Genomic DNA, 27,018 nt, shown 5'->3' with positions numbered 1-27,018 from the left:
GGAAGGTTACATGCTCTCCAGCACCTTCTTGTCAGATGACAAACTGAGGTTTCTTTCTTCTGCACCCCCAGAAACCTCAATCTCCTCTCCCGTGGCAGAATAAAACAGTCCTGTTTCAGGTCAGTCCATAGCACAACAGGAAGGGCAGCATCTCCAGCAGATATGTACCAGTACAAAGGAGATGGAAGAAAAGCAGGAGATAGAAGACATCGTGACTGAAGGATGCACAGCAACAAGTAAGGGAGTCAGTAAATTGCAGAAGGTTGTATCTGACAATACAAAACATATCTCAAGCTGCAAGTCTGATGTTCAGCTCCCACTTCTACTGTTTTTTTTTCTGAGCAAAATTACAGTTAATTAGCCTGCTAAACTCAAACTCTGTTCAAACTGTCTGGTCTAAGTAGGCACTACTTATTCTCCTACCAAGTATGCTTCATCAGCAGTGTTAGACAAGTAATGCAGTAATGCAGTAAAGACACTTGCTGGTAATTTGGCACAGTTTGAAAACACAGCAACGATAGTGTTACAGTTAACATGACTCAGTGATAGGGAACTGATTCTAAAGAAAGAGTTGCAGGTTTCTTTCTTTTTCTTCCTTTCAAGAAGAAAGACCTTATAAAAAACCTAATGCTTCCTCTTAAACTTTCTGCCCCGGCTCTTTTTAGGTCAGATATTGGCCTCTGAAGTTTTCAGGTACTTTCTCGTGAAAGAATCTGTATTAGAAATTTCTAAGACACACAGTTAAGAAAAATTCCTTCCTTAGTCCCCCCAAATTCTTTCAAATGCTGCAACTTTCCAGGGTTAATACTGATCTGAAACAAGGGTCCAAGAATGACAGCGAGAGAAGTGAAACAAGAGGTGTATGTCTAATTTGACAACTAGGACTCATGCCCCACGGCACCTCCTCCTCGGACGGAGAGGGCACAGCACCCTCCCCCTCGTCTTCTGTCTAAGGTCACTGGTTTATCCTCCTCTTCCAGCTCCACAAGAACTGATTGAACATGCATTGCGCTTGAGGTCAGAGTTCCAGCAAACAAAACCTTGACAGCATGTTTAAAAAACAAAAGCAGTTCCCCCTTCCTTACTCTCTAAGACCTGTCACAGCAGGGTCCCACTGTGCTCTCCAGGGAAAGCTGTGAGGACTGACGCAGGAGCGGGCCTGTAGTGGGATCTACCATCGAGGAGGTTGGGAAGAGCTTGTACCAGCCGATTGCTAAAGTTGACAAATCCAGTTCTTCCAGGAGGACCCTGGCAACTCCCATGAAGTGCTTGCGCTCCATGCGTCCATAGTTTCCCCAGACTATCACCTTAGGAACAAGAGGGGGGAGCACAGTCAATCCTCCAACTTGCACACTTGCTTGGGAAGCACAAGTCTTACCAATCCTTCTTTCTACTCATCCAACTTCCCAGGGCTTTACTACAGCCCGAGAAGAGCAGAAAGGTTTACACTACCAACATGTGGCGTGACGCTCCGGCTGATGATTTTACATTTTTTTTTAAGCACAGTTTTATAAATCCTAATGTTATCAGACTTTTTTTCCCCCATAGAAAAGAGATGAATGCGCATGTGGATGAGTCACCATTCTGCTGTTCTACCTGCTGGGCAGGGACAGCACATGCACAAAGTATCCCCGGAGCTGCAGCTCCAACACCTGCAGGTAAAACCTGGTCCTGGCACAGTAACGGGCCTTGGACACAACAAAAGGTGGCTCAGGGGAAAAGGGCAGGAAGGGCTCCTGATCTGGAAAAATAAACCAACAGAAAAAAGGTGGGCAATAGCTTGGGTCAAAAGCCAACAGTTTGAGGAAAAGAACAGGTCTTAACTTCTGCACTCGGAGCTCGTGACACAGGGCAGATGGAGACGAGGCACGGCTACTCACCTGGAGAAAGGGCAGGAGCCGAGCGCTGGCAAGCGGGACCAGTGACGCAAGGGGCACACATGGAGTGGCATGCAGGGGAAGCAGAACAGACTGCCGAGAAAGGCTTGCAGACGCAGAGGAAGGTCTAATGAGAGAGAGCTGGCAGACGAGCAGGGAAAGCTGAATCACACTTACGACACGATGGAGACCAGTGGGTGGAACAACAGATGTAGTGAGGGTCATGGGCTTAGGCATGCTGGAGGTCTGCACGTGACCAAGCGGCCCTATGTGGCTCAAGACAAAGGTGACGACTGACTCCAGAGTGAGTCCACGTTCTGAAGAGGAGAGGATGAGTACGATGGGTTATGATGGTGACTAGTGATCTCTGGCTAATCCTGACAGCTTCTTTCCCTAGGCTCCGAATAGCCAGAACATTACAATTTTCTGTAAAATGAGGTAGGAGAGACAACGAATGTCAATTAAAAGACAAAAATTAACACTCTAGGTTAGCACGAGATGGAGCAAGCCACTGCAGAAAGTTGGTTTGGTGGCACGGCTGCTGGCAGAGAGCCAAGCTCCTCATTTTATTCTCTTGGAATAAGTGCCTTTCCTGGCAGCAAGGCAGCAGGTAAGGAAACCCATGCAAGGCAAGAGCGGATCAAGCCAGGTCCCACCCCATTTCAGTCAAAAATGTGCAGTCTCGTTGCAACAGGGGAAAATGCTTCTAATCAAGGTAAATGAGGAAGAGTTCACTAATGAGAAGGATGCAGCAGGTTAGCTGGCAATTCATATGCCAGTGGAGGTAAGCAATAGAAACTCATGGATTAATTACATCAGTATTACCAGTGGATTTTAGCCAGGCTTTATTGGATGGAAATGATTTAGGTACGACTTAACAATGCAAATCACTCTTTGCTCTGGAAACATAGGTGCAGAATTGAAAACATAAGCATGGCAGTAGAAGAAAAGAGGTAGAAAAAGGTAGCATATGTGATTGGGTGATAGCCAAAGCAGAGTGCTCTGAATATGTATAAACACAGAAGACAATCTATGCTGCAAGATTGTTTCGCATCTATAGGTACTACCTATCTCCTAACTGGGCAGGAAAAAAAGGACTGAAAAAATAAAAATCAACCTTTTCCTGGTAGGCACTCATGTTACCTAGCAGGGTGTCAAATAATCATCAGTTTGAGTATGAAAAAAAGGTTTTCCTTTCCATTTGTTACATTCAGATTGAGTGCATTTGGTTCAACAAAAACATTGGCTTTTTCCGATCTATGTTAATTATCCAGATCCCTTGCCAGACTTAATATCTTCCAGCAGAGGTGGAAGAGAGAGATGGGCAGACCTGAGACTTGCTCATCTTACCTGTAATACTTTGCCCTGGGGGCTCTCAGCAAACAGTAACACCTGATTGTACAAAGGGTCTAATGATTTGCGAGCCACTTTTGTCTTCTTTTTCGCAATGCACACGCCATTCTCTAGCAGGTAAGCTTTGATGTAAGCAGCTGGAAAAAATAAATATGGTCAAATATGAAAAATCTTCATGCTCACTTTAGAAAAGACAGAGTGCCATGTCTCAGGTATTTCTAAAGAAGGCATTTACAGCAGTGAAAAGATTTGCTCAACCAGCCTTATTTCCAATACCACATACAGACTGCTTATTCCTGCAGAAGCCAAGCGGAATTACATTTTTTCCTATTCACAAGCATCGCAGGAGGCTGGGGCTCAGTGAATTACTTTAGGAGGTCAAAGCATACTACCTGGCAGTGTTTTGGAGCCGGGTTTTGGTGTCAGTCCTCGAGCCTGAATGATATCCACTTCTAGCTGCCCATTTCGCTCTTGCAAGCCAATTTCCACATCCCCTAAACCAAAATGTTAAAATAGATAGAAGACTTTCAAAACAATACATCTATGGGCTACTAAAATGTTAAAAAAACCCCAATCTCCATGTCACGCCTGCTACAAGCTGTAACAAACTGTAGGCCCTGAGTGCCTGATCTCTTCCTGCGTTACTCTGGAGCAGCTCTACAGTGGTTCAAGCCCACGTTTTCAAAAGCAATCTCTAGTGTCAGGCCTCTAACATGGCTTTGGTGACTCAGACTCATACTCTTCAGTGGCAGCTAGCCTCTCATCTCTCCCAAACTGAAGCACCTAGAATTGCAGGCTGCTTTAGAAAATGCAATTACAGTGGACCATAAGAATATCTTTACAGAGCCCGGTGGGCCTTAGAGAGCAAGAAAAACACAAAGATGCACAGGATGCATTTTCAGGATTTTAGCTGTGCTTTACTTAGTCTATGCCTTTCAGATCTGACGGAGGAAAGCATGAAGCTGGTGCTCTCCTACCAATGCTGCATTCGCAGCAATCAGCAAAACCTTTCAGCCAAGCTTACTTGATTTAACAGAGAAACAGAGCTGGGGAGTGGTAGAGCAGCAGATGCTGGACATGTTATTAGGTGGCTTGTAGGAGTGGTCTGTTCAAGATTAAATTAAAGCCACCTAACATCTTCGTGTTCCTTACCCATTGAGGTGGTGGCCAAGGTCTGACGCCCAACAAATTGTGCAGGGCCCATGCTCCCCAGGAAGTCACTAAACTGCCCAGCAGATGCCAGATGGACTCCGCTGAAATTCAAGCTGCAAAAGAAATTGATTTTGGCAAGTGGTTAATTTGCATTTTAAAGCAACCCAGTAACTAAAGAACCAGATTTAATATATCTTTGAAATGAATGACATCTACAGAAGCCTTTTTGCCTTGCAAAGCTCACTGATTTCCAGGCAGTTTAGTTACATGGAATCCATTTAAAATCCCTTTCCTCATACCAAAAAAACCAGTAATGGTTGCAGTTACCAGTTGGTTAACACTTGTTTAACTATAACTAATTGTCTGAAAGAAAAATCTCCGCCATCTCAGGCTCATATGCAGCCTGTCACCTCTTCCAGATAGCATTATATTCTAAGCAGCTTCTTAGCATAGCTTATATGATCTCTGTTGGTAGCTGTCCCTTCCCAATCCTCATTTCTGGGGAGGAAATAATGCATCTAGAGCAGCAGTTAAAAAGTGAGATGAGGGGTGCTAGCATCAATCCCCTTGGGACTCAATTCCCTATTTATTTATCACGTGCACACAGAGCAATGAATCTCCTTCTTGACCAGAGGGCCCCATTTCCTACTGCTCAACACCAGAAGCATCCATCACATCCACTGTGTGGTTTTCATACCTGCTTCTACAACCAGGCCTGAAGCGATCATGAAAAGGACCTGAACACTGGTGCGAGGCTAAAGGGGCAACACCCTCAAACACCAGTAATGCCTCTGCCACAGTCACTGCAGCAAAACAAAAGCTGTCAGGGGGACACAGCCTCCACATCTATTCACCAGGCACCTGAGGCTGGTCTACGGCATGGCTACAGGGTGCTGGTCACTGCACTGCACACGGGTGAAGCAATGCAAAAGGGTCAAGCCCTGTGGTACACTGACACAAACCAAGATTTACCCAGTTGTACCCTGATTTACACAGCTGTTTCAGAGGTTGTGGGAAAACTTGCTGCGAATGGTAAGGAGGAGGCTTGAGGCCACCATTCGACACGTACATTTGTCCTGCAGGCATCTGCCAAACCATGACACAGTTGCCAAAACACATGTCAGGAGCTTCGTGCTGGGGTACCCACACTACCGCCCTGGGTTTTATACTCTGCTTCCGGGGAAGCTGCCGCACGCCGAGGTCAGGCACAATTACAAACCTCCTGCACTTTTCCACATGTCCTTGGAGGGGGACAATTACCCACGTAATGATACAGCTCCCTGCTGCCCCAAATTCATTTCTTAGAAAGGATGCTGTGAGGAGGCCGCATGTTCGGTACAAGTGAAGCCAGAGAGGAACCCTGCCTGTGGGCGGGCTGGGGACTGCAGGCTCTCATGCAGCCTGAGTCAGCCACAAAGACTCATTGATTCCCCCCTGCAAGCCAGTTACATTTAAAAGACATTTTAAAAAAGAATTTTTTTTTAAACCCCATTCAGCCAGAAGAGTGTAAATTTCAGGTTGGGATTTCAGCTCTCATTAGCTATTTGCAGACCTGGTCTCAGCCCCATGGCAATATTTATTTAGTCAGACAAGGAACGAGGAAGCCAGCACACACACCTCAGCATCTCGCCATGCATGGGACTGAAGAGGACGTGTCACTAGCACGTGTCCTTGTGACAGGTTCACGGGCTGACTCAGCTCACTGTGATGCGGGCACCGAATTAAATGGCCAGACTTTTCCACGGAGCGCTGCACCCCCCAAGCTGACCTGACTCTTTGAGAAACCTGGTTATCGCTGCTACACAGGGAGCTGCTGAGCCATCAGCATGGAAAAATCTGCCCTTGAGCTCTTTACAAATGTCACCTTTGTGAAAAGGGATGAGGGAGGAGGGTGTCTGGGCATCCTGGAAGACAGGCTTGGGAGGGGCTCTGCACGGGGTGGATCTTCCCCAGTTCAGTGTTTTTTCACCCTGCATCCACTGTTTGCACAAACACTCCGGGTGATATTTTGAGATACAACAGAAACAGCAGGATTTATAATCAGCATTAATTGCAGAGAAGGCTTAAGATTTTTCTCAGTTTTCAGTGTCACCAACTCCTCAGAGGCGCAAGGCACATCCCCAGTGCCACCGTCCATCCCGGGGCAGAGGCAGCACGGGGCCACACTCTGCTCCCTGCGGGTACGCAAGTCCTGCCCCATCACCCAGCTGGCATCTGCCGGCCTCGATGGGGCAGCCCTCTCCGGGCAGCAGCGCCCCAAGCACAGGACCGGGGCAGAGATGCTGGATTTGTATCCAGGCTCCCGAGGACAGACTGTGCACAGACAGAGACATCCCCAGGGCTGGTAAATCTGCAGGGACAGGGACATGTGATGGGGAAAGCAGGGGAAGGGGGAGCCCGGAGCCAGACGGGCTTTATCAGGCTCATGATTTGCCCATACAAGGAGGGAAGAAGTGAGTCCTGGTGCACACGAGGACCAGTGAGACTCCTTGAGCCTGCTGGCTCAGGCGTTTTGAGCTGCCCACAGAGTCAAAAAAGGATGAAAACTAGTGCTTAAGAGAACCCAAAATAGTTCAAGAAAAAGGAGACCTGACAGAGAAAGACATAAGATTCAGCAGGAGATGAATGGACCATCAGCCAGAAGGTAAATGTTTTCTTTATTCTCCTCAACTCATGGAAGATAAATGGGCCGAGCTCAGGTCTCACTCCTACCCTGGGGAGTATGTGACCTGAACGAGCACGTAAATAACAACCCAGCGAGACAACTCACAACCATTCAGGGAAATGTTCACTGCTGTGCTCAAAACAGATGCTTGGGCTCATTAACAAGATGACGAGGATGAGGACAGCGGAGGGGAAGCCCAGGACTGAGCAAAGCCTAGCGCTGTGAGAGCCGACAGCACACCCAGAACCAGCTCTCGGAGCGATCCCTCTCCGAGGCGAAGTCCAGCCATGTTACTGCAGTGTGGACACACAGCTGGGAGAAGACCACCCACAGAAACTCCACTCGCTGCAGGACAGCGAAGAAGAGACACCCCTCTGGCCCTGGAATACTCAAAATGATTCAAGAAACCTGCCACAGAAGACCACTTCCCCTTACCTGCTGGGGAGAGAACCACGTTGAATGCTGATGCCAAATATTTGTCTGCTCTTGACACGTGCGTGGAGAGAAACTACCCGTGCTCTCGCACACCAGCTCACCCCTCCTTTGGGCAACACTGCGCCCAAAGGCTCTGCCCAGAAGCTGGGGCAGCTCAGGAGCAAATAAAAGCACCTGCTAATGGAGCAGCCGATGCCGCAGCCTACATCAATGATATTCCAATGTGAAGCAAAATAGCAGGAAAGCATGAAGAACAGTGTTAAAAAGCACAAGAACAAGAGCTGTTGGGCTAAAGGTGAACCAACAGCAACTGGAAGTGTTTACAGCAAAGCAAATGTTGCCGTTATCTCCACACAGATTCAGAAGTCAGAGGGCTTGGGATGACCTCGAAACAATGAACTCTCCTCAGTGCAACTTACAGCGAGAAGGCAGCACGTTGCTGCAGGGACACCAGGGCTGTGCCGCAAGCATGGACCCGCACAAGGAGAGCAGTTGAGCCACTGCTTGAATGAAGCCGCTGCTGCTTTGTAGCACCGAGGCTGATCTCAAGAGCAATGGCAAAAGTCCACTTAAAAACAAAGGCCAAGGTCAAGACTCTGGCAGTTTGGATAACAGCCTCAGTTAATAGGTTTACTAGCACTATATAAAACTCAATATTAGGTTAGACAGTTAATGTTCCCCATTGTTGTTATATTTGCCGGGAAGGGAAGATGTAGGGAATTAATTCTTTAATAGATTATGCCATTAGCTGGTGGGACTGGCTGCTACATTGCACAGAGGCTGACCTTTTGCAGTGCTGCTTTATTAGACATTAGAAGCAGCAGCTCTAAATCAGGCTCCTTGGCTTTGACCGATTCCTGGACATATATTTGAGTATTGCCAATAACCCTGGAATGGAAACAATTTCTGTCTGGAAAAATCATAAGCTACCTCCAAGAAAGCCATTGCTTCTCCCTTGAGAGGAGAGGGAAGGGGAAAATAAAACTGCAGAAATTTAGTATGAATGTGAATTAAAAACAGCAGGAACCATTTAGCTGCATCGGCTAAATTTAGGATGCTCAAATCCAGCTCAGTGAGCTCTGTCTGTCAAGTGCTCAGAGAGAAGCTGGGATGCCGAGGTGAGGGAGCAGTGTACGGTGTGGTTTAAGATTGGTGGGACAGACCTTCCCCATTCACTCACTTGCTTTTCCTGCAGCTGAAGCAGGGAGGAAAAGAGCTCCAGGGACCACCGTGACTTCCTTCAGGTCTCTAAACACAGCCCTGGTGCTCCCAAGGGCCCTCCCCTGCCACTCTGCCGCACGCTCAGCAGACTTTTCCTGCCTGACCTCTGAAGAAACCCAGCCGTTTCTCACCTGCCCTTGATTCAGCAACCAGCTCTCCAGCTGAACCACCACACGCTGGATGTGCTGGCAGGGAGATGTGCTCCCGAAGGGATACACCGCACATGGCAGTGGCGGCTCCACCTTGGGTGACAGCCAGCAGATGGGTTTCACACACACTGGAGCGACCCTGGAAAGCCCTTCCCCTCCCATCGCCAAACATGCCTCTCCCTTAAGGGGAGAAATGGCTACAACCTGGTTATCACCAATACAAGATGTCTTTTTTTTATTGCAATCTAAAAAGAAGTGCTAAAAATAGCTGGAGGAATAAAGAGAGAGCATTTCGCAGCTGACTTGCAAATAGCAACTGTCATAACCAGCAGGGCCCTGGGGACCAGGGCTGCAGCAGGACCATCTCGTGCTGACAAACAGCCACACACAGAGAAGATTAACAGGTGACACTTGTCAGCCTTTTTGTCTAAAGGGCACAAATCCTCCACTGAGCGAGGGCAGCGCAGCCTTTTGAACAGGAAAGAGAAAATTAATTATCTCTTCTCTGGCCCTCTGCTTTCACTAATCATGATTCATGGGCTCTGCTTTGCCACAGCTGAATGAGAAGGATTTTAATGAAGTTAAAGATTATGGGTTTTGCTGTGGAATTGGTTTTAAGTTGAATGTGACTCTGTTACTGACCTGAAGGCACGGAGAGAGCACAGGGAGGTCAGTAACACCTCTGGGGTGTTAAGGACAAATGAAGGACATTTTGCTGGAGGACACACAGAACATGGCCCTCGGCTGTAGTTAAGGAGGCAGAGCAGGGGCAGCAGCAGGACAACACTCTGGAGGCTACTGATCCTGGGGTCTCTGAGCCCACCAATGTGAAGTAGCATCAGCAGAAACCCACACGAACATTAATTTTGTTTGCACAGGTACCAGCTTCACCCCAAGGCTCAGCACAGGCTGCAAACCCCATTTCAGACACATGGATAAAACAGCCATTTCTAAGCCCAAGCTGTCCCTGGCACCGCAGCCAGCTAGGATAGATGCCTCCACACCATGCTGAAGGCATGGCAGCACGGACACCCCTTGGGACAGCAGGGGACAACTGCTCTTGTTGCAGTCGTTTGGACACCCGCGAGAGGGAGACAAGACCACGCAGACACTGGCCTGCGAGGCTACGGCTGGCAGGCAGAGCCCTGAGCAGCTCCAGGCAGTTGCAAGCAATGCCCGCATGCAATCCCCATGCAGAACATGTTCCTAATTACCATTCCCAACTTTATGAAAAAGGTGACTGCATAAACAATTTATTTCTTTTGTGACATGTTTATATGCAGAATAAAACTGTGTGTTCACTTAATCTTACGAAGCATGTGCTCAAACTGGGGCTGAGATTGCCTAGATGTTCTTCTTTTAAACACAACATTCATAATCCTGATTATTTAGGAAATCTGTGCAGCAGCCTCTGAAGACTGTGCTCCTGCGTTGCACGCTGTAGGTCAGGGCATATGAAATCTGTCCTCTGTAGTGTAATTTAAGAGTGGCTTAAAGGCTCTTTGCCAGCTGCTTGCTTCTCTGCTCTTTCAAGGTAGCAGCATTTCCTGACCTACCCATTGCAAAGATCTATGCCCTTCCTCTCCACACGCAAACCATCATGCAGTTGGCTCCTTCACAGCAAGGCTGCTGCTCTTCATGTATATTCGGATGGAGAACTAGCTTTTCAAAGTTGCTTATAAACTGAATGCCTAGATGGACAATGCTGATTTCAATATAAAATGGTATAAAGAAAATTCAGAGCACCTGTGCTGACCCCGCTCATACTGCATATGTGGCTCTGCTCAGCCTCTTCCGCACCCCCACCCATCATTCGCTGTGCATTAGCAGGCAGAGCGTGTAACAGCACAGACACATTTAGGGAAAATGTATCATTAATTTCTTTTCCTGTCCATGCAGAGTTTGTCTGACCTCTTTTCTAAATCTATTTTTAAATTGCTTCTGGGACTCTGTATGCCAGGTATACCATTATGCTGCTGCAGGCGTCTGCAGAATCAGCTTGTCAAAACCTTGCAAAACTCGCAGGAAATATCGTAAGAAGGCATCTCCACAGGTCACCCAGACCACACCCAGGTCCCAAGGCCAGAGCAGCTTTATTTACATCATTCGTGATAGCTGCTTGTCTAACCTGTTCTTAAAATCCCTCCCTAGAGAATTTATTCCTGTGCTTTGCTTTACTTTTTCCTTCCAAATCTTTTTCCAGTCCTTCCTTGTCACACATCAGTCCTCAACACTGTTCGTGAGTTATCAGTTCGAAGCACAGACCAGCATATTTCCTTTCTTTTGCCCTTGATACAGCACTTCTTAATTCTATCTTATGAGACTTTGGAACTGGTCTCGATTGTACCAACTTGTAATGGCCACACACTGGCTGCTATGTCTGTGCAGAAGAAATGCAGAATGAGGTATTCATCTCCAGCTCCCTTCACAGGCTGGGTGTAACACCCTTTTGTCAAGGAGCTCTGTCAAGAGGAGGGGTATTCTGAGAAGACTGTGTGTCACCCCCCTTGGACCAAATCCCCATTACTGCCTCTCTACTACACTTGCACATCTTGACTTCTGCAGAGCTGCACTGCTCCACTGCTGTGGGTTCAGCCAGGTGGGGCAGTGGTGAAGCCGGATAGCTTCAATGCAGTCACCCCCTGGCACACCCAGAGAACAGCTATTTTCAGAAGATAACATTTTGTCTTGTGCTTTTCACAGATTTATTCACACTATCCACACAACTGCCTATCTGCCATCAACTGAAGCCTTCAGAAGCAATAACCCTTAAAGAGGCACTCCACTGTGTCTACTATGTAGATGGGATGTGTTTGGGCCCAGGGTTCAGAAATTATTGTTCTGTTCTCATAAATATTTTCTAAAATACTTTTTTTTTGTCCTCTTAGGGCACAAAGTTGCAATTAATAAGCAAGTTGCCTAAAGACAGCCATGCAATTGAATGGTTTGACTCGCACAGCTGAACTAAAAAATTTGCTATATGTCTACATCTAACACATAGCTAAGTTCTCCAGCTCTGTCTTTAAAAACCAGGGACAGCAACACATACTGCCTTCATCCAGACGAAAGGGGAAGGGGGGAAGTCTCCTCTGAGACTGGTAACATATGTGACAGTTATTTTATTTGAGCATAAAAAAAACCCATCAGAACTCCAATTTCAGGGAGCGGGAACGTACGGTATAACAATCACACTCATCCATACTGCATGTTACGGTCTTTCAAACTGCATCTTACATGCAGAAGCCAAGTAGATATCTATCAGCGAAGGAGGAAGGCACAACTGGTTAATTTAACGTCCACTGCCCTTATCTTTAAACTATTTATGGTGCACATGCAGAATTATTAATGCAATAGGCATCTGACGACATTGTCAGGGGACTGGGCACACAGCCCCTTACCCTGTCAAATTTGATGTGAATGCTGCAGATGCCTTCACTTTGGCTGGAAAGGTTTTCTATGAGCATCTATCCCTGCAGGACCCAAACCCAACCTAACCCCACTGACGGCACACCTCTCCTCTGCCAGGCAATCTCTCTGTCTCTGCCTCTCAACAAGCTCTGCTGCTCTCCTGGCCACTCCACTTCCTCTAACATTTTTAGCACTGTGACGTGCTGTCTTATGTGCTGTAACACACTGTACTCCGCTCGTGTATCCATTCCTTCTGCTATATGACTTCTTCCACCTAAACGGAGCTATAAAAACTATGCAGTGAATTATGTACAAAGACCTCCCCCATTCCCTTCCCCATCTTACCAGGCTAGCTCCGTTTTTAGCAATCACTAGTCATCTCAGACGCATTGAATAAAAGATAGCTACCTGCCTTCAGAGAGCAATTTTGCCTGTTCCCAAGAGGTTGCTGAATGTCGGATTCACTGTATTTACCGCTGTAGCTACAGCTCTCAAGGTCGCATCCTTTCCAAGCCATGCTGGTCAAGCTTAACAGCACAAAAGGATGTGCTGTTGCTGAACAGGCTGACTAATTTCTTGGCGTATTACAGAAACAATCTCCATGCCTTTCCCAGTTTCCATCTCTAAAAGCCTTGATTTCTTATAGCCTGAACTGTATTAACAACACATTTCATTACATTTTTCAAAAGGACCTGGATAAAAGGAGAGCCCTAAAGATAATTGGCTATAAAGGAGTCTAGAAGTGCCCTGGCTTTGGATACCAAAAAAGAGACATTCAGTGAATAGCTATGACATGAATCTCCTGAATGGTGCGTTTAGGAATCCAGTTGATAATTTTTGGTGAAGGAAAGTGAATTTTCACATGGCCATATGGTCACAAGCCAGGCCAGTATTTTCTCCAGCTTCCTTTTAGTTATTGCTCCACAGCGAAGCAGAGAAGGGCAGGTAGCTCTCCTAGCCTAAGTCCTGGCATTGGTTCACAGATGGGAGAACTGGTACAAGCCGTAGCTTGCAGAAACAGCACAAGACGGAACAAAGCTGAGAGGTGCGAGGTGCCCGTGCTGGCGGCACACGTGCCAGGCTGTGTTGTACCTCCAGCCCTCGTCACAACGGTGGCTTCAGGTAGGTCTCAGGCTGGTGCTGCCCTCACGGTGGGAAAAGAGAGATGATATGGCTAACAACAAGTTGCTTCCTTGCTGGACAGGCAGACTCATCTCAGATAATACAAGAACAATCCTCTAAGTCTTTGCTAGTCATCACCTGCTGTGCTTTTCTAAGCTAAAAATCACATTAGCTCTCCATAACTTAATGATCTCAGCAGTAGCCAGCAAGAACAAAAAAAGCCGATGAGTACCACTTACTAGGGACTATGGCAGCTAGCAGTCTTTTGTTCCAGGTCCATTTTTGTCTTTCTGCTCCATTTTCAGAAAGAAAAGTGGTTGGCAGGAATAAGTTACACACAAGTCCAGAACCTATTGCTTTCTGAATGTTGTACATGGCCTTGTGCAGCTGCAGCAAAACCCAGCCAAAACAAGATGTAAGTCGTGCAAGAGCCAGGATGGAGCTGGAGATCTCTGTTGAGTCTCAGGGGTTCAGGTCAGCTGCCCCGGCTATGCTCCCTCCCAGCTTCTTGCACACCTGCTTGCTGGCAGAGCATGGGAACTGAAGTCCTTGGCTTAAGATAAGCACTACTTAGCAACAACTAAAACATCAGAGTGTTATCAACATCATTCTTACACTAAATCCAAAACACAGCACTGTACCAGCTACTAAGAAGAGAGTTAACTCTGTCCCAGCAGAAACCAGGACAGTGAGTTATTCCTATATTCAGAATTTTATCCTTGCAGTAATCTTGGTGTCCTGAGACTACCTGGTAGGCACCTGCTACAGTGGGTAACTGTCCTCTCATGCAGATTTTTAAGTACATACATATAAGAAAATACTCACTGCTGTAGAGACTTGTAACCAGCGCTAAAATTGGTCTGGATGAATTATGAACGGAAACATCTGTGTGTGCAAAAGCACAACCAACCTGTCAGCAGCAGACCTGTCCTCCAATGACAGGAGGAGGACAACAAGGTTAGAGAGCACATCACTTCCATAGCCTGTCTGAAGGCAGACTGTAGCCATAAAGATCCCCCAAACAAGGAAACAAGAAGTTAGCAGCACTGCTTAAGATCTACGGAGATCAAAAAGAGCAAGACCCCAAGGTGAAAGATCACTCCATAACAACAGGTAAGTCCTAGAAAGTGTAAAAAAAACAGTCCAAGAGCCAGTCTGTTGTGAAGAACAACTCAGGAGACATAGCGGGGGCTTGACAGATGGTGTCCCTGGTCCTCCCTGCAGCACAAAACCAAGCCTGGCTACAGCACCTGGATGCACGAGGCTTGGCGCCTGCACGGGGCGGTGAGAGCACAAGTGAGTGAAACGTAGAAGCGTGAACGACTGAGAACAGTTTTGTTTAGAATAAGTATCACCTTTCCCTTCTATAAAGTCTCACATTAACGTTTATTATATTAATTTCCTACACCAGTGCACAACCACTGTGCAGCATAAAAGCTGGGTAATATGGTTGGGGGACTTTGTACAGCAAAAAATTAAATGAAGCAGTGTGTTGACATGGTCAGCACTTACTGGCATGCTGTATGAGCTTAAATTCCAGGAGACGCATCTTTTAGACCAGCTAATCTTCAGTGTACTTCATCTTCAGGTAAAATCCTAAAGGGAATATTTTGTTGAAGGAGGGCCTAGCATATCTGAGGAGAAGTATATCCCTACATAATAAGTGTGTCCATAAAAAGCAACTGGATTTCATGCACTCTGGTATTCTCACGAAAAGCAGCATTACTCAAAATCACACACTACAGAAAATTCTTCGACTGCGATACTTAGCACTGGCACAGAGCAGCTGTAGCTAGCTGCAGCCAGCTCGCCGCAACAAACATGAAAGCAGTCAATCAGCATCACTTTTTAAAAGCACATTTGTATGACTGAGAGCAGGTATTTAGGCCTTCTGCAGCAAAGTTTCACCAAATCTTTGATCATTTCAGTGTGCCACGTTTGGAAGTTGTCCTTTTAGTTCTTAAATTGAAAAGGATTATAAAAACATATGGAAGGTGAGAAACAAGCCCTCTTGGAAGATGAGGTTTTGAATCCATTTTCTTCCCTGTGTGAACACACCTAAGAGATGCATGGGTAGGAAGAATTAGGGCAACCTTGTCTTGCTGAAAACCGGGTCTTTGACAGTCACTGCTGAAAACTGCCTCTGACCTACGAGTATCTGCATCAGTCAGAAACCCAGCATTAAAAAGAAAATAAACTTGCCACAGCTAACACAGTCATATGAATCTTCATTTTGCCTCCCTGTGAACACAGCTACAGCGAACGAGAGAGGTCAAGAGAAATCTGATTTAGGAGAATACATTTCTGTCCCTCACAGCTATTCCCCAAACAATTCCTTTCTTTGCTGCAGGAGAAGAAAGCAGAGAAACTCCCCTCCCACCATGTTTCAAGAGAATAGAGCCCTCAGCTCTTTGTACTCTCAGCCCTGTTTACTTATCACTTGTGGCTCAGATAGATAGCTGCAATTCCCACTGGCTTTCCAGAAGAGATCAATTATTCCACCTAGGAACAAAGCGTCCAGGAACCGCTTAATCACACTCTTCAGAGAAATAAGAGGAGAAACCACCCCATCCCTGGCAGAGGGGCTGGCGAGGATGTTCGGGCAGTGTTCGAGGCTGGAATACCAAATGTTAGACTGGTTCTAATAAAGACATTTGGATTGCAAGAGAGAATTTTTCTGTCTTTGTTGAGCTGATAGCTACATGCTGCCTGCCTTCAGGGTAAAACAGCACTTGTATGGGTGCAATATTTTGTTGGCAGAAATATTCTCTCTCCAGGAAAGCCCAATCAAAGCAGCCAGCATATGCAATGATAGGACACAGACCTTTCAGAGAATTATACCCCTTCCCAGGAGGGTAAGCTATGTAAATATAAAAAGGAAAGAATTCTACTCTGCATGAAAGCAGATTCTTGCCCCACATTGCCAAGGGACTGAACTTAATCACTAATCCTCTGCATCTCGTAGCGGAGGCAGAACTCCAAGCCACAGGACTGTGCTGGTGTAGCAGGAATATTTCCCTGGAGACAGCAGCTCACAGAAGCGATAAGGTACATCACAGCTTTGGAGTGACAAGATTGCTATCGCAGCCTGTGCCTCATTACTATTTCCAACCTTCAGCACAGATCTATGATGTCTTTCCAGGATTAGCCTACTTCTAAAGCTAAAGAAAGTCTCTCTTAATTTACAGCCTGTTACTTATTTAACACCAGAATCACATTAATTGAGAGCGTCTTTGGACTATCTCAGCATTTTAGCTGTACAGTGTACTTGGAATATCACGTAGGACTAGAGAGAGTGTACAGAGCGATGCCAAGTGTGGTACTTGGCTTAAACAGAACACGTTTTAGGTATACAAACATTTTGGCCTCATACCTAGAAGCACGGAATCTGATCTATATTGCCTCCTTTTTTAAATACTGGAGTTTTTTTGCCTCCAGAGATTCCCATGAATGGTCATCTTAATAAAATTATTATAATCTCCATATATGGCTTCAAATAATGGAAATACAAAACCCAGAATTGGAGACAAGTCAGCCCCCAGAGTTCTGGCCTAAGGATCCCCTGCTTTGCATTCTGGTATAAAGCCTAAACGCAACAAAGTGTGTTATAACTTTCTTCAGGTCAAAAACCGTTTCTAAAATACATTCTTTTACGACACTAACTCAGATGAAACAAAAGAAAGTTTGCTACCGAAAGTATACACAGGCTTCTAAATATCTATTTTCATATCAGAATGATTATTTTGCTACTTGTATCCTTTTCATCACCTTGGCACTCCCCCCCCCCCCAACCCAAAAGGCTATTTTGAAACAGGGGAGATGGACAACTATTGTGCAACATTAAAAACTACTGGCTTATAATTTATTACCAGTAATGAGCCTCAGCTATTCACCCTGAATTATTCTTCTAAAGGCAAAGCAGTTAAAAGTAATGGGTATCTGCTTCAGCTCAGAATAATGAGGACACTAAAAAAAGTATATAAACAGCTAAAGTATGTGCCAGCTATGCAGGCAGAGAGATCCGCTCTACTCTAATTGAATGGGCAGTACACCTGCAGCATAGGAAAGTCAGAAAAACATATCATCTATCATGCTGGAGGAAAATTAATAGGTATAAGAAGAAGAACAGAGCATCCCACAAGTGATTACCCGGCTCCCTTTCAATGACTTACTTTCCCTCTGATCCATAGCTGTTCATGCTGTCCTCAATGGACTCATGGCTGGCTTGACGGACGGTCCGGCTGGGCATTTCAACAGCCAGCCCAGTTTCTGTGCTCCTTTGGATGGCTCCTTTGAGTCTCCGACCATCCCCATCTGGGAACAAAAGGGAGAAAAGGCAGTCAGCTATTGCTAACACAGCCTTTCACAACGACAGAGCCAAGGAGAAGCAGAGAAGGTCTTTCAGAAGATCAGCCTGGCATCTGGCAGCCAGGCAACACTTCGCACTCATGCAGCGTTTTGTTACTCAGCCCTACTTCATCAGCAGCTCCCAGTCATCTTTGGAACAAAACCAGTGCTCCAGCAAGCTAGGGCCCAGCAGAAACTCAAAACATATGTACCACCCTACCTACTCCAACCATTTGTACCAATTAATTATGCACGGCGCACAGGTGCCCCCAGGCACACAAGCTGGCTATACGTGGAGCTACCCAGTTTGGGAACACAGCAGCAGTGAGCACGGGCAGAGCTGAGGTGTACAGCCTGACCATGCCTCGAAATGTTTCCTAAATCCCATGTTGCTGCCTCAGCTTGTGCGGAGCAGCAAAGAGCTGCAGCTCCTGGTGAGCATCAAGGGAGCAGAGGGGAGGAAAAGGCCAGGCAGCACCAGAGGTGCTGTGAAGGCAGGAGCCCTCCCAGACGGGCCACAGGGGCAGAGGTGGGCACGGCCAAAACATTCCCTGGTGGCACCTGGAGAGGCACCAGCAGTGGAAAACCCCAGAGAGGACTATTCCCCTTCATACACGCCCTCGGCCACAGCGCAAAGGGAATTAAGTAGGTTCTGGTTCCTCCTGGGTGCAGTCTTCAGAGGCTCAGCCCTCTGAAATTAACAGCTACTATTTTCATCCTCCATCTCTAGCAGTCTGTTTCTCAGAACAAACCATGTTATGTAATGAATATGTAATGAATACCATTACTATTAATTGCTTTAGCTGGTGTTAGGAAGCTCCAGATTTCATCCCACATACAGCACTCATCCTGAAACACATCCACTACAAGTTTTCTGAACAAAGCAGAATTATCTAAATCCTTTAAAGATGCCCATCCATTAACCTGAATGCAGGTAACAAATCTCTGACCCACACTGCTCTCAGAAACCCACCAGCTTTTTGAGTACCACCCCTGGAGAAGAAATGACCCAGCTACTGAATCTAGAGAACTCAGGATCCCCAAATATTAAAGAAAACTAGTCTTTCCCAACTACTTTGGAAATATGAGGCTATCTGTAAGAACCTGTCTAAAATACGCAGAAAGTTGTTACCTGTGTAGCAAGCTGCTTCACCTAAAATACTTTTCTTTAGACCTTGGTGTGAACAGGCACTTAAAAAAAAAAAAAAAATCAGTAAGATACCAGAAATGCTTCCTATCCTACTTCTCAAATTATACCTACACTGAAATGAAAAGACAAAAATTCTGCTATAAATACAGCTATAAAGTCCCTTCTCCTCTGAGATTTCCAAATAGGTAAACGTGTTGGCCCCAGGGCTCTGTACCAGCTGCCGTCCCCACATATGGTGCAGCATGTGTATGCATGTCCCTATGGGCTAAGAGGATAGAATATGCATGTTCTAGGTTAACATTAACTACAGTTCATATTGTTTGTGTGCCTAGAGCAATGTATGAAGTACATTGTATAAATCAGGAAGTTACACAAACGTAAAACATATTTTCAATGTGCTTTCAAAATCCAAACCTTCAGGCAAGAATAACAATATAAGCATCAATAAAAGCAAAGCCTCATGAAATGGCCTTACCTATCTCCCCAACCACTGCAGAACAGTTCCCTTTGATGCACCTTCTACGAGCCTTGTACAGCTTGCTGGATTCTCTGATGGGGTTTGTAGGTTCCTTTCAGAGAGCATCCCACAGCCTTGCGGGCAGACTTGATGGTTCATTTAATTTGCCTCGCATTCACCGCCACAAACAATCTTTTAGTCATCTACATCCATCAATGCCCATCCCTCCTTCACATGTGCACTCTCACTCATCCTTCTGCGCCTTTTAGGTTAGTCCTTACGAGAGCCTTGGTAGGCAACCACAAAGCAGCAAATGATATAAATGTAGGAAACAAATTAAAAATGCCTCGTTGCCCAACTATGCAACATCTGTTTAAAAAATCTCTTATTTCCCTAATCTAATGAGACATGCCTGGAGACATTCATACTTACAAGGCTATGCATCCACATCCTGCAACAAACGAGAGGCTTGGGACAGAGCAAAGCTTTAGAGCTACCCAAGGTGCTTGCTGCTTTCTGTTAGCCATCTCCTGATTCAAAGCTAATGACATAAAGCAAAGGGCCCAAAGACAAGGCAAGGCAGCACCATGGAAGATGGGCAGTACCAGAGCACTGTACCGGAGATGATTCAGCTGGCACGGGGCAAGTTCAGCTGCAGCACCACATGCACAGCTTTGCACTGCTGGCTTTCTATGAGTGGGTGGTTTTCTAGTATTCCTGATTGCTTTTACAGCTATGATACATGGATATTCTTATTAAAAAAAAAAAAAGAAAAAAAAAAGAAAAAGATTATAATGGAGAAACTCTGGAAAACGAGGAGACAGGAATAGATTGCAAGAATCTTTCGTTCCTCCCTCCTCTTCCAGACAGAGATGCACAGCGACTCCTGCATCTCACAAACTATCTCCCATTATTCTGGAGAAAGGTTTCTCCAGCCTTTTTCCCCTCCAGTCTCTTTTTGCCAGAAGTTTCCCTTGAACAGAAGGGGAGTAACCTGTTGTGCCAAAAAGGCAAGCTCCCACACCACTGCAGACAGTCAAAACTGAAACAGGATAAGAGATCAGCATAAGCACCAGAGATGCCATCAGAAATGGGATAGAGGTTCCTAAACTACCCACATAAACCCTATAGTCAAACTTTACCTGTAGTCAGCATGTAACAAAAATACAGTGTTTTAACCCCCTCAGTTGGGAGAGAAGGGCAGATCAGGAGTAGCACACCTGGAAAGGGTCAGTGCAGAAAGGAAATAAATATGGACAAAGCTGCACTGCTTGCCTGCGGACCGAAAACATTTCACAAGCAATAGTCACCTACTAGCAACCTTCTCTGGTCAGTGTGGAGAATCGCATAGGGGCTGTGCCTCCTCCCTTACCTGAAATCTTGTGCTTCAACACCTTTGCAAATCAAGAAGGTAAACAATATGTGTCTATGTGGGTGTTGCCTGGCAAAACCATTTGTCTTAATTTAATTGTTAGCGGTATCTGGAACAAGTAAGAGTAGTATCGATGTTTTCTGCAGTGTCACCAGATTTATTCCCTGCACCTTTTCCAATTAAGCAGTAAACGACAAAGGTTAAGCAGCCAGTCAAGCCTGCAGTGCAACATGCAGCTGAAGAGCAGGTTCTGCTTCAGAATGACCTTGGGAAAAAGAAATTTTTTGCTCAAATATCCAGGATGAAGATACACAGCACCTCACAGATGCCAAGAATCAGAAGGGACCAGCAGACACTTTGCCAAGTTCTCTGTGTTGACAGGCACTTAGATTTTGCTCTGTTCAGCCAAACGATTTACGTTTGGCTAAAGAATATCTTCCAAAAAGCTATCCACTCTGGATTTGAAGATATCGAGAGATGAAGAATCTGCCATTTGCCTGTGCAGTTTATTTTACTACCTGACATTTAGAGATGTGACTTCAGTTTGTCTGGTTTCAGCTTTCACCCATCAGTTTTTTAAATGCCCTTCTCCACCGCGAGGGCTGCTTTGTGTTCTCGCTATAAAGACTCTTCTGCAGTGCAATCAAGTCATCTCTCAGTCTTTTTTGAGAAGTTAAAGAGACTGAGCTCTTTATGTTTCTCACGCTCTGGCATTTTTTTCTCCCGCTCTTGAATCTTTTTAATGACCTCCCCAGGTTTTAAATGCCCTTTTGAGAACATGCACAGCAGAACTGGAGCCTGCATTTTAGTGCAAAAACATGTATAGAGGTAAAAATCAGCTTGTACTCTCATCTTCACTGCTTCTGCTTGCATCTCCCAAGACCACAGCAAGCTCTTGGTATAGCATCTCACCTTGCCTGGACACTGTGCAGTCCCTGCCTGTCCTGCTGGTATGACCTTGTAGAACATTATATTAAGAAATATGTAAGAAAACACATTTCTTTGGAGAGAGAGCAAAAAGTCCAGACAGCGCTATACAACTCTCCCACCCTCAATACTATTTACTATCCTTCTATGTGCATATCGCCTGTGAATTTAGTGACGTTTAAACTCATGCTTGCTCCAAATCAAATGAAAACACTGCATAGCACCAGGCCTTCAAAAGAGCCTCCTGCCTTTGAGGCTTTTCCTTGACAACTGCTTTTTGAAATGTGAAGTAAGTTTTTAATCTATTTATCACTATCACATTTTTTAGGGTCATGCTGTTCTAGGACAAAACCCTTACGTACTTATCACATTTACCCAGATACCTGCTTCTACTAAAACTTGGAGAAAAAAAAAAAAAAAATCTGACAAGACCCATTTTCCCTAAATCCTTCTTGACTGGTATTAATTATATTCCATCATTTTGTTCTTTACTAATTGGATCCCTTATCATGTTTCCCCTAATTCTGTCTGTGAGTGACATCAGACCAACTAACCACAAGTTCCCTCCAGACAACCCAGTAATGGACGAAGAGGAGTAAGGTGACCGTGCAGGTGCCCTGCATAGCACAGAGCATCCTTTGGAGAGTTCCCTTTCTTAAATATATTTTCAGCTGTCAACCGCATCGAGAGGCAGCTCTTCTCAAGGATGATGCCACTCCTGTGGCAGAACTGACTGCCACCAAGAACTGTAGTTGCCTTAAACCTTGGGGGTGGGAAAAATAAGAGTGGCATTGTCCTCTTCTCTCCCCCAAGGAAAGAGTCACCATTTCTGACGTCCTCTTCTACGTCTGTCTAACACACAACTCTTCGAACCCCTTCCTCTCTACTACTGACAGGTCTCTCCATGCTCAGAGGCCATCAAGTCTTGAAAAATCTATGCGAGTTCTGCAATAGCTCATCACAAGGTCATGATCACATAATTATTACTCCTACACAGAATTACTCTACGATAGACGTTTATTGAGTTGATGTTCTGAGAGACAGAGCGTGCCCCTTTCACTGTTATACTTACACTACCTCCTCTCTTGTCGCTTCCTTTTCCCCCACCCAGGTACTTGGTACCTTCCTTCTCTTTTCCTTTTTGTTTTCAATTTTCTCCTCTATGTTCACTCAGTTTGCTGGATGCTACCAACACAGAGAGAAACCAGAGAGAAATGATGCGTGTGCTATGGACCCTCCCATACTTTAGAATTAATTGATATTGATTTAACCCTGAGATTAGAAATTGACCGAATTTCAACTCAATCAGCTTTGCTCCTAAATTAACCAACTGCTTCCAAGCACAGAACATGTTGGTACCCAAAGCACATGGCCAGGCAGCACCAACACAGGCCACCCAATACACACCAAGGGTCCGGCAAAACAGCCTGGTTAGCTTTTTTCCTTCCCAAACTTCACCCTGGGGTGCAAGGTGGAAAGGCAGGGAAATCAGTTGGACGCTTGCTTTCAGGTTGCATTTGTTCCTACTGAAAAGCTCTTTTGTATTTTCCAGGAAAGACTAGTCCAAGCCTGAGTGAAGAGACTGCATTTCTATTGCTTTTCTTATTCAAGCCAAGCAGCACGCATCAATTTGCATCCATACATGCTGCAGGATATCGACCTGGGCACACTCTGCTCTCAGGCTTCACACCTGGGTTCCTCAGCAAGTGAGGAAAGTTGCTTTTTCCTCAGCAAAGCACACCTGCTTTGCTCCCAACCAGCACTTACGAAGCATGGAGAATTGACAAACGCAGCAGGGAAACAGAGAAAAACCCATCTGACAGAGTCAACGCACCCTTCAGGGCATGCTGCAGATCATGTACAAGCAGAGATGAACTGAGATGAGGGGGATGAATGTCTGTGACAGCAGAGTGCATCTGCAGTCAGCATGCAGGGGTACCAGGCGCACGTGGCCAGATGGGGCAGGACCTGACTGCCTGCAAAGGAGATATGCCCCAAGCTATGCAGCAGTTTACGCCAAATCTGCCTGCTCTATCCTTGGCTCAAATGTGGTCTCGCAAGCCCTCTCACTTCCCACAGCCACAAGCTTCACTCTTAAGGTCAAAAACAGAGTTGATTCTTGCTTTCTTCTCCATGAAGATCTGCCCCAGAGAAAAAATGATGCATGTCAATTTGGGGCTGAAAATGAAGAAGGGAAAACACCGAGCACCCATCTGGATATTATCACCTGCTGAAATTAGGAAGAAGGTCCCCAACTCCAACAACTGGTCTTCAGCATGTCTGTGGATAAAAAGCAGCAGTGGGAGTCTCAGCTCAGTGCCCTGTGAGACTGCTGAAGTGCTGACCATTTTACCCACTTCTTATTTTCAAACACTCTGAGAAAAGAGCTGACATGTTAGCTTCTCCACTTCAAACTTTGTCACTGCATTGTTGTTCCTAATGGGTTTAAAAATAAACGATTGTTTTCTGTTTAGTCAGATGCTGAATCCCTACAGATTAAGATTCATGCGCCATGAATCAATTCTGAGATGAATAAAAGAATTCCATTGTTCGGCTTCAAAGGGAAAAAAGAAAAGTCTTCCCACAGCCTTGCATGAATATCCAACACCTGCGACAGCCTGGCACATGCTGAGCAGAGCGGCTGTCAAGGTGGGCATCGCAGGCCCTTTTACATCAGTATCTGTGTTCAGAGCAAGCCATGCTGCTCTCCTAAGGGGATGCTACTGCTGGGGGGGGAATAAAAATACTGGATTGTCACTTCAGAATGCAGTTTAACAAGATGAACTCAATCTCATCATGCCTGGCAAGCTCTGACATCCTGCCAAGTATTCCCTACATTGACATCCTAATGGAGTGTGAATTATGAGCACCTAAAGAGAGGCAGTTTGTACTGTGCTCCAGAACATGCCAGACTATCATCACAGCCTGAGTAATCCACCAGAAACGACGGAAAATGGCTGGGGATAAGCAGGGGCACTAATCAGGCTGTTTGCTTTGTTCCCCTTGTCCTAGTTTCAGACACTAATAAAATCACACCCTTTCTTTCCAAATTAAGCAGAAAATCTTCTATGGGATGGGGAAAAAAAAATTTCAACATGTTAATTCTTAATCTGTGCAGATTAAGTACATCCACAGGGCTGGGAAAGGTCAGTCAACTCTTCTTGTGAGAGCCAGAAAATAGTAAAATCAGCAACTATTTGTATTGCTGTGACAGCTACAGACCCCAGCTAAACACAGAGCAGGGCCAGGACATCCTACCTGCACAAGCAACCTACAGAGATGCCAGCAAGACACCTCCTCCGAACTCCTACCCGTAGCATAGTCACCAACACGTCCCACTGCTCCTGGGCCACTATGGTATTTTACCACAAAAAAAGCTTTCTCTCATCCTAGCATTCAACCCTGCCTTTCCTCACCCACACCGACAGGCAGTGGTCACACCCATGCCCAGATGCGTGCACACCAAACCAACTTCCCCCTGAACACAAATTTTTTTTTTTTCTTCCTCCTCACCATTAAAAGAGGACCAAAAGTCATCCACAGGGTTATTTTTATTAAGTAGGCACCTGGCAGCAGCCTCAGAACCTATCTTCCCTTCTTTACCCACTGAGCCTGAGATGCACAACAGAAAACTTTCTCTGGCCCGCAGAAGGGCGACTCATTACATAGCTGTGCACGGCACGGGAGCTCTGCGAGTCTTCATAAAGCAACAGCCCTATTTTTCAAGCCTAACAGTAGCTTAATTTAGGCAGGACAAAGCTAACCTTCTTCCTCTTCCTTCCTATAAATGCTAAACACAGAACACAGATCTGACGCTCCCCTGCACAGCCTGTCCTTCCCTCCCACCACCCCAAGGAGACAAACCTGGGAGAAGAGCATTTTGCCCCCTATACCTCTCCTACCCCAGCGGTGTGGGTAAGGGAAGCACCAAAACCCACACATAGGTTCTTAGGCCTGCCTGTAGTTCCTAACGGCCCTGCAACCCAGCCCAGACCCCCAACTCCTCAGCCTCTTTAAAGCAGCACGTGTTTTCTCCTCCAAGCTGGTCTGAGTTGCAGTTTGTTTTAAATCCAGCTATGTCTGTATTTAAGCAGGTCTCCACCCCCAGTAAGATGTTTATCACCTCTTGTAGGTTGGGTGGAGCACTGGTAAACCATTGATTTTGCTTCCTATCTTTGCGAGATTCATTCTCATATTTTAAACTAGAAAAGTGCGATATATTTTTTCTGCTCCTTTTGAGGTTAAAAACAAATAGTTCCCATGATACTAGTTTTAATTTTGACCTTTTTGATAATTCATCTATATAAAAAAATTAAATGGCCAAAATTTTCATTTAAAAATATCTAAAGGTCTGCAACTAACACATAGCCACAAAAATTACTTTGAGATTTTTTCCTTCACTAACAAGAGAGAGAAAGCTAGCAAACCAAAAGGTAAACATATATATTTCACCGTCAATGACTTTTAAACAGATTTCTTGACTACCATAAAAAATTGTTTAGCTTTTCACCATAAAAAAGTTACAGTACCATAACACTAACAAAAATGTTCGTTTCTTTCAGACTATTTCATTGGAACTACTTTGCAGCTAGGTCCAGCTCTTCAGAATTCTTTCCATGTCTCTATTTTGTTTGCAGCAGCAGGATCCAAATAGCTTCACTGATGGCTGCTTCTGCATTTTTATTTTTATAAGAAAATGGAACACGCTGCCCCCTTCTCTTCCCCCAATCTGCCATGCTTTGCAGGAGAGTGATTAAATGAAATGTCCATATGCATACAGAAAATTCGCTGCTGTAATATTTCTTCAGCAGCCTAGCAATGAAATCCGAACGCTGCCCTCTCTTCAGGCCCAGGTCTCTAGGGACAGACAAGCACAGGACCGATGATGCTGCACCAGTCGTCCCTGGAAGAGCTGCATGTCTGTGACAGACACGTCCCAGGCCTTTCTCCATCTTCTGCTTCTTTTGTGCTTGGGCAAGGGCTGACGACTTAAAAAAAAAATTCTTACTATGATATTTATAATGCAATAAACCACGTATATATATACACATGCACATTCTGATTGCACAGCAATGAGGGGATCCAATCTTTCCAATTTTTCGATTTGTGTGGTTTAAGCCTCACTGAGAGTTTAACTCCCCCTCTTTGACATTTCCCACCTGGGAGGCCCTGGGGGTCTGCTATCTGAGTATATGACAAGTTGAGGAAAGTTTAGCTGATGTGCTCAGAGAACAGGTACATTTGGCACAGCCACAGGCAATTAATAACAATAAATAACTGATTTTATTTAAACTACTATGTTGTAACATTTATTCCCTAGAAAGCCGGGGGAAATGTCAGACATAGTACCAACAACCAGCAGTGCTTTAAGACAAAATGTTCT

General features: G+C 45.5%; 1 protein-coding gene across 1 annotated transcript in view; it reads right to left on the bottom strand.

Moving 5' to 3' along the window:
- Positions 1-943: 943 nt before the first annotated feature.
- RIMS4 (regulating synaptic membrane exocytosis 4) overlaps positions 944-27,018 on the bottom strand; it is a 53,941-nt gene continuing 27,866 nt past the window's right edge. The window contains exons 2-6 of the mRNA XM_050907376.1: positions 17,555-17,696; positions 4,383-4,495; positions 3,623-3,724; positions 3,228-3,367; positions 944-1,307 (exon numbers count right to left, since the gene is read on the bottom strand). Of these exons, the coding sequence (XP_050763333.1) occupies positions 1,089-1,307; positions 3,228-3,367; positions 3,623-3,724; positions 4,383-4,495; positions 17,555-17,696 (716 nt within the window). The 3' untranslated portion in view covers positions 944-1,088. The remainder of the gene's footprint in view (positions 1,308-3,227; positions 3,368-3,622; positions 3,725-4,382; positions 4,496-17,554; positions 17,697-27,018) is intronic.

The sequence above is a fragment of the Gymnogyps californianus genome, chromosome 17, assembly GCF_018139145.2.
Source record: "Gymnogyps californianus isolate 813 chromosome 17, ASM1813914v2, whole genome shotgun sequence".
Classification (NCBI taxonomy): Eukaryota; Metazoa; Chordata; class Aves; order Accipitriformes; family Cathartidae; genus Gymnogyps; species Gymnogyps californianus.
Note: the sequence above shows the minus strand (reverse complement) of the source record. Positions and strands in the feature narration are given on the sequence as shown.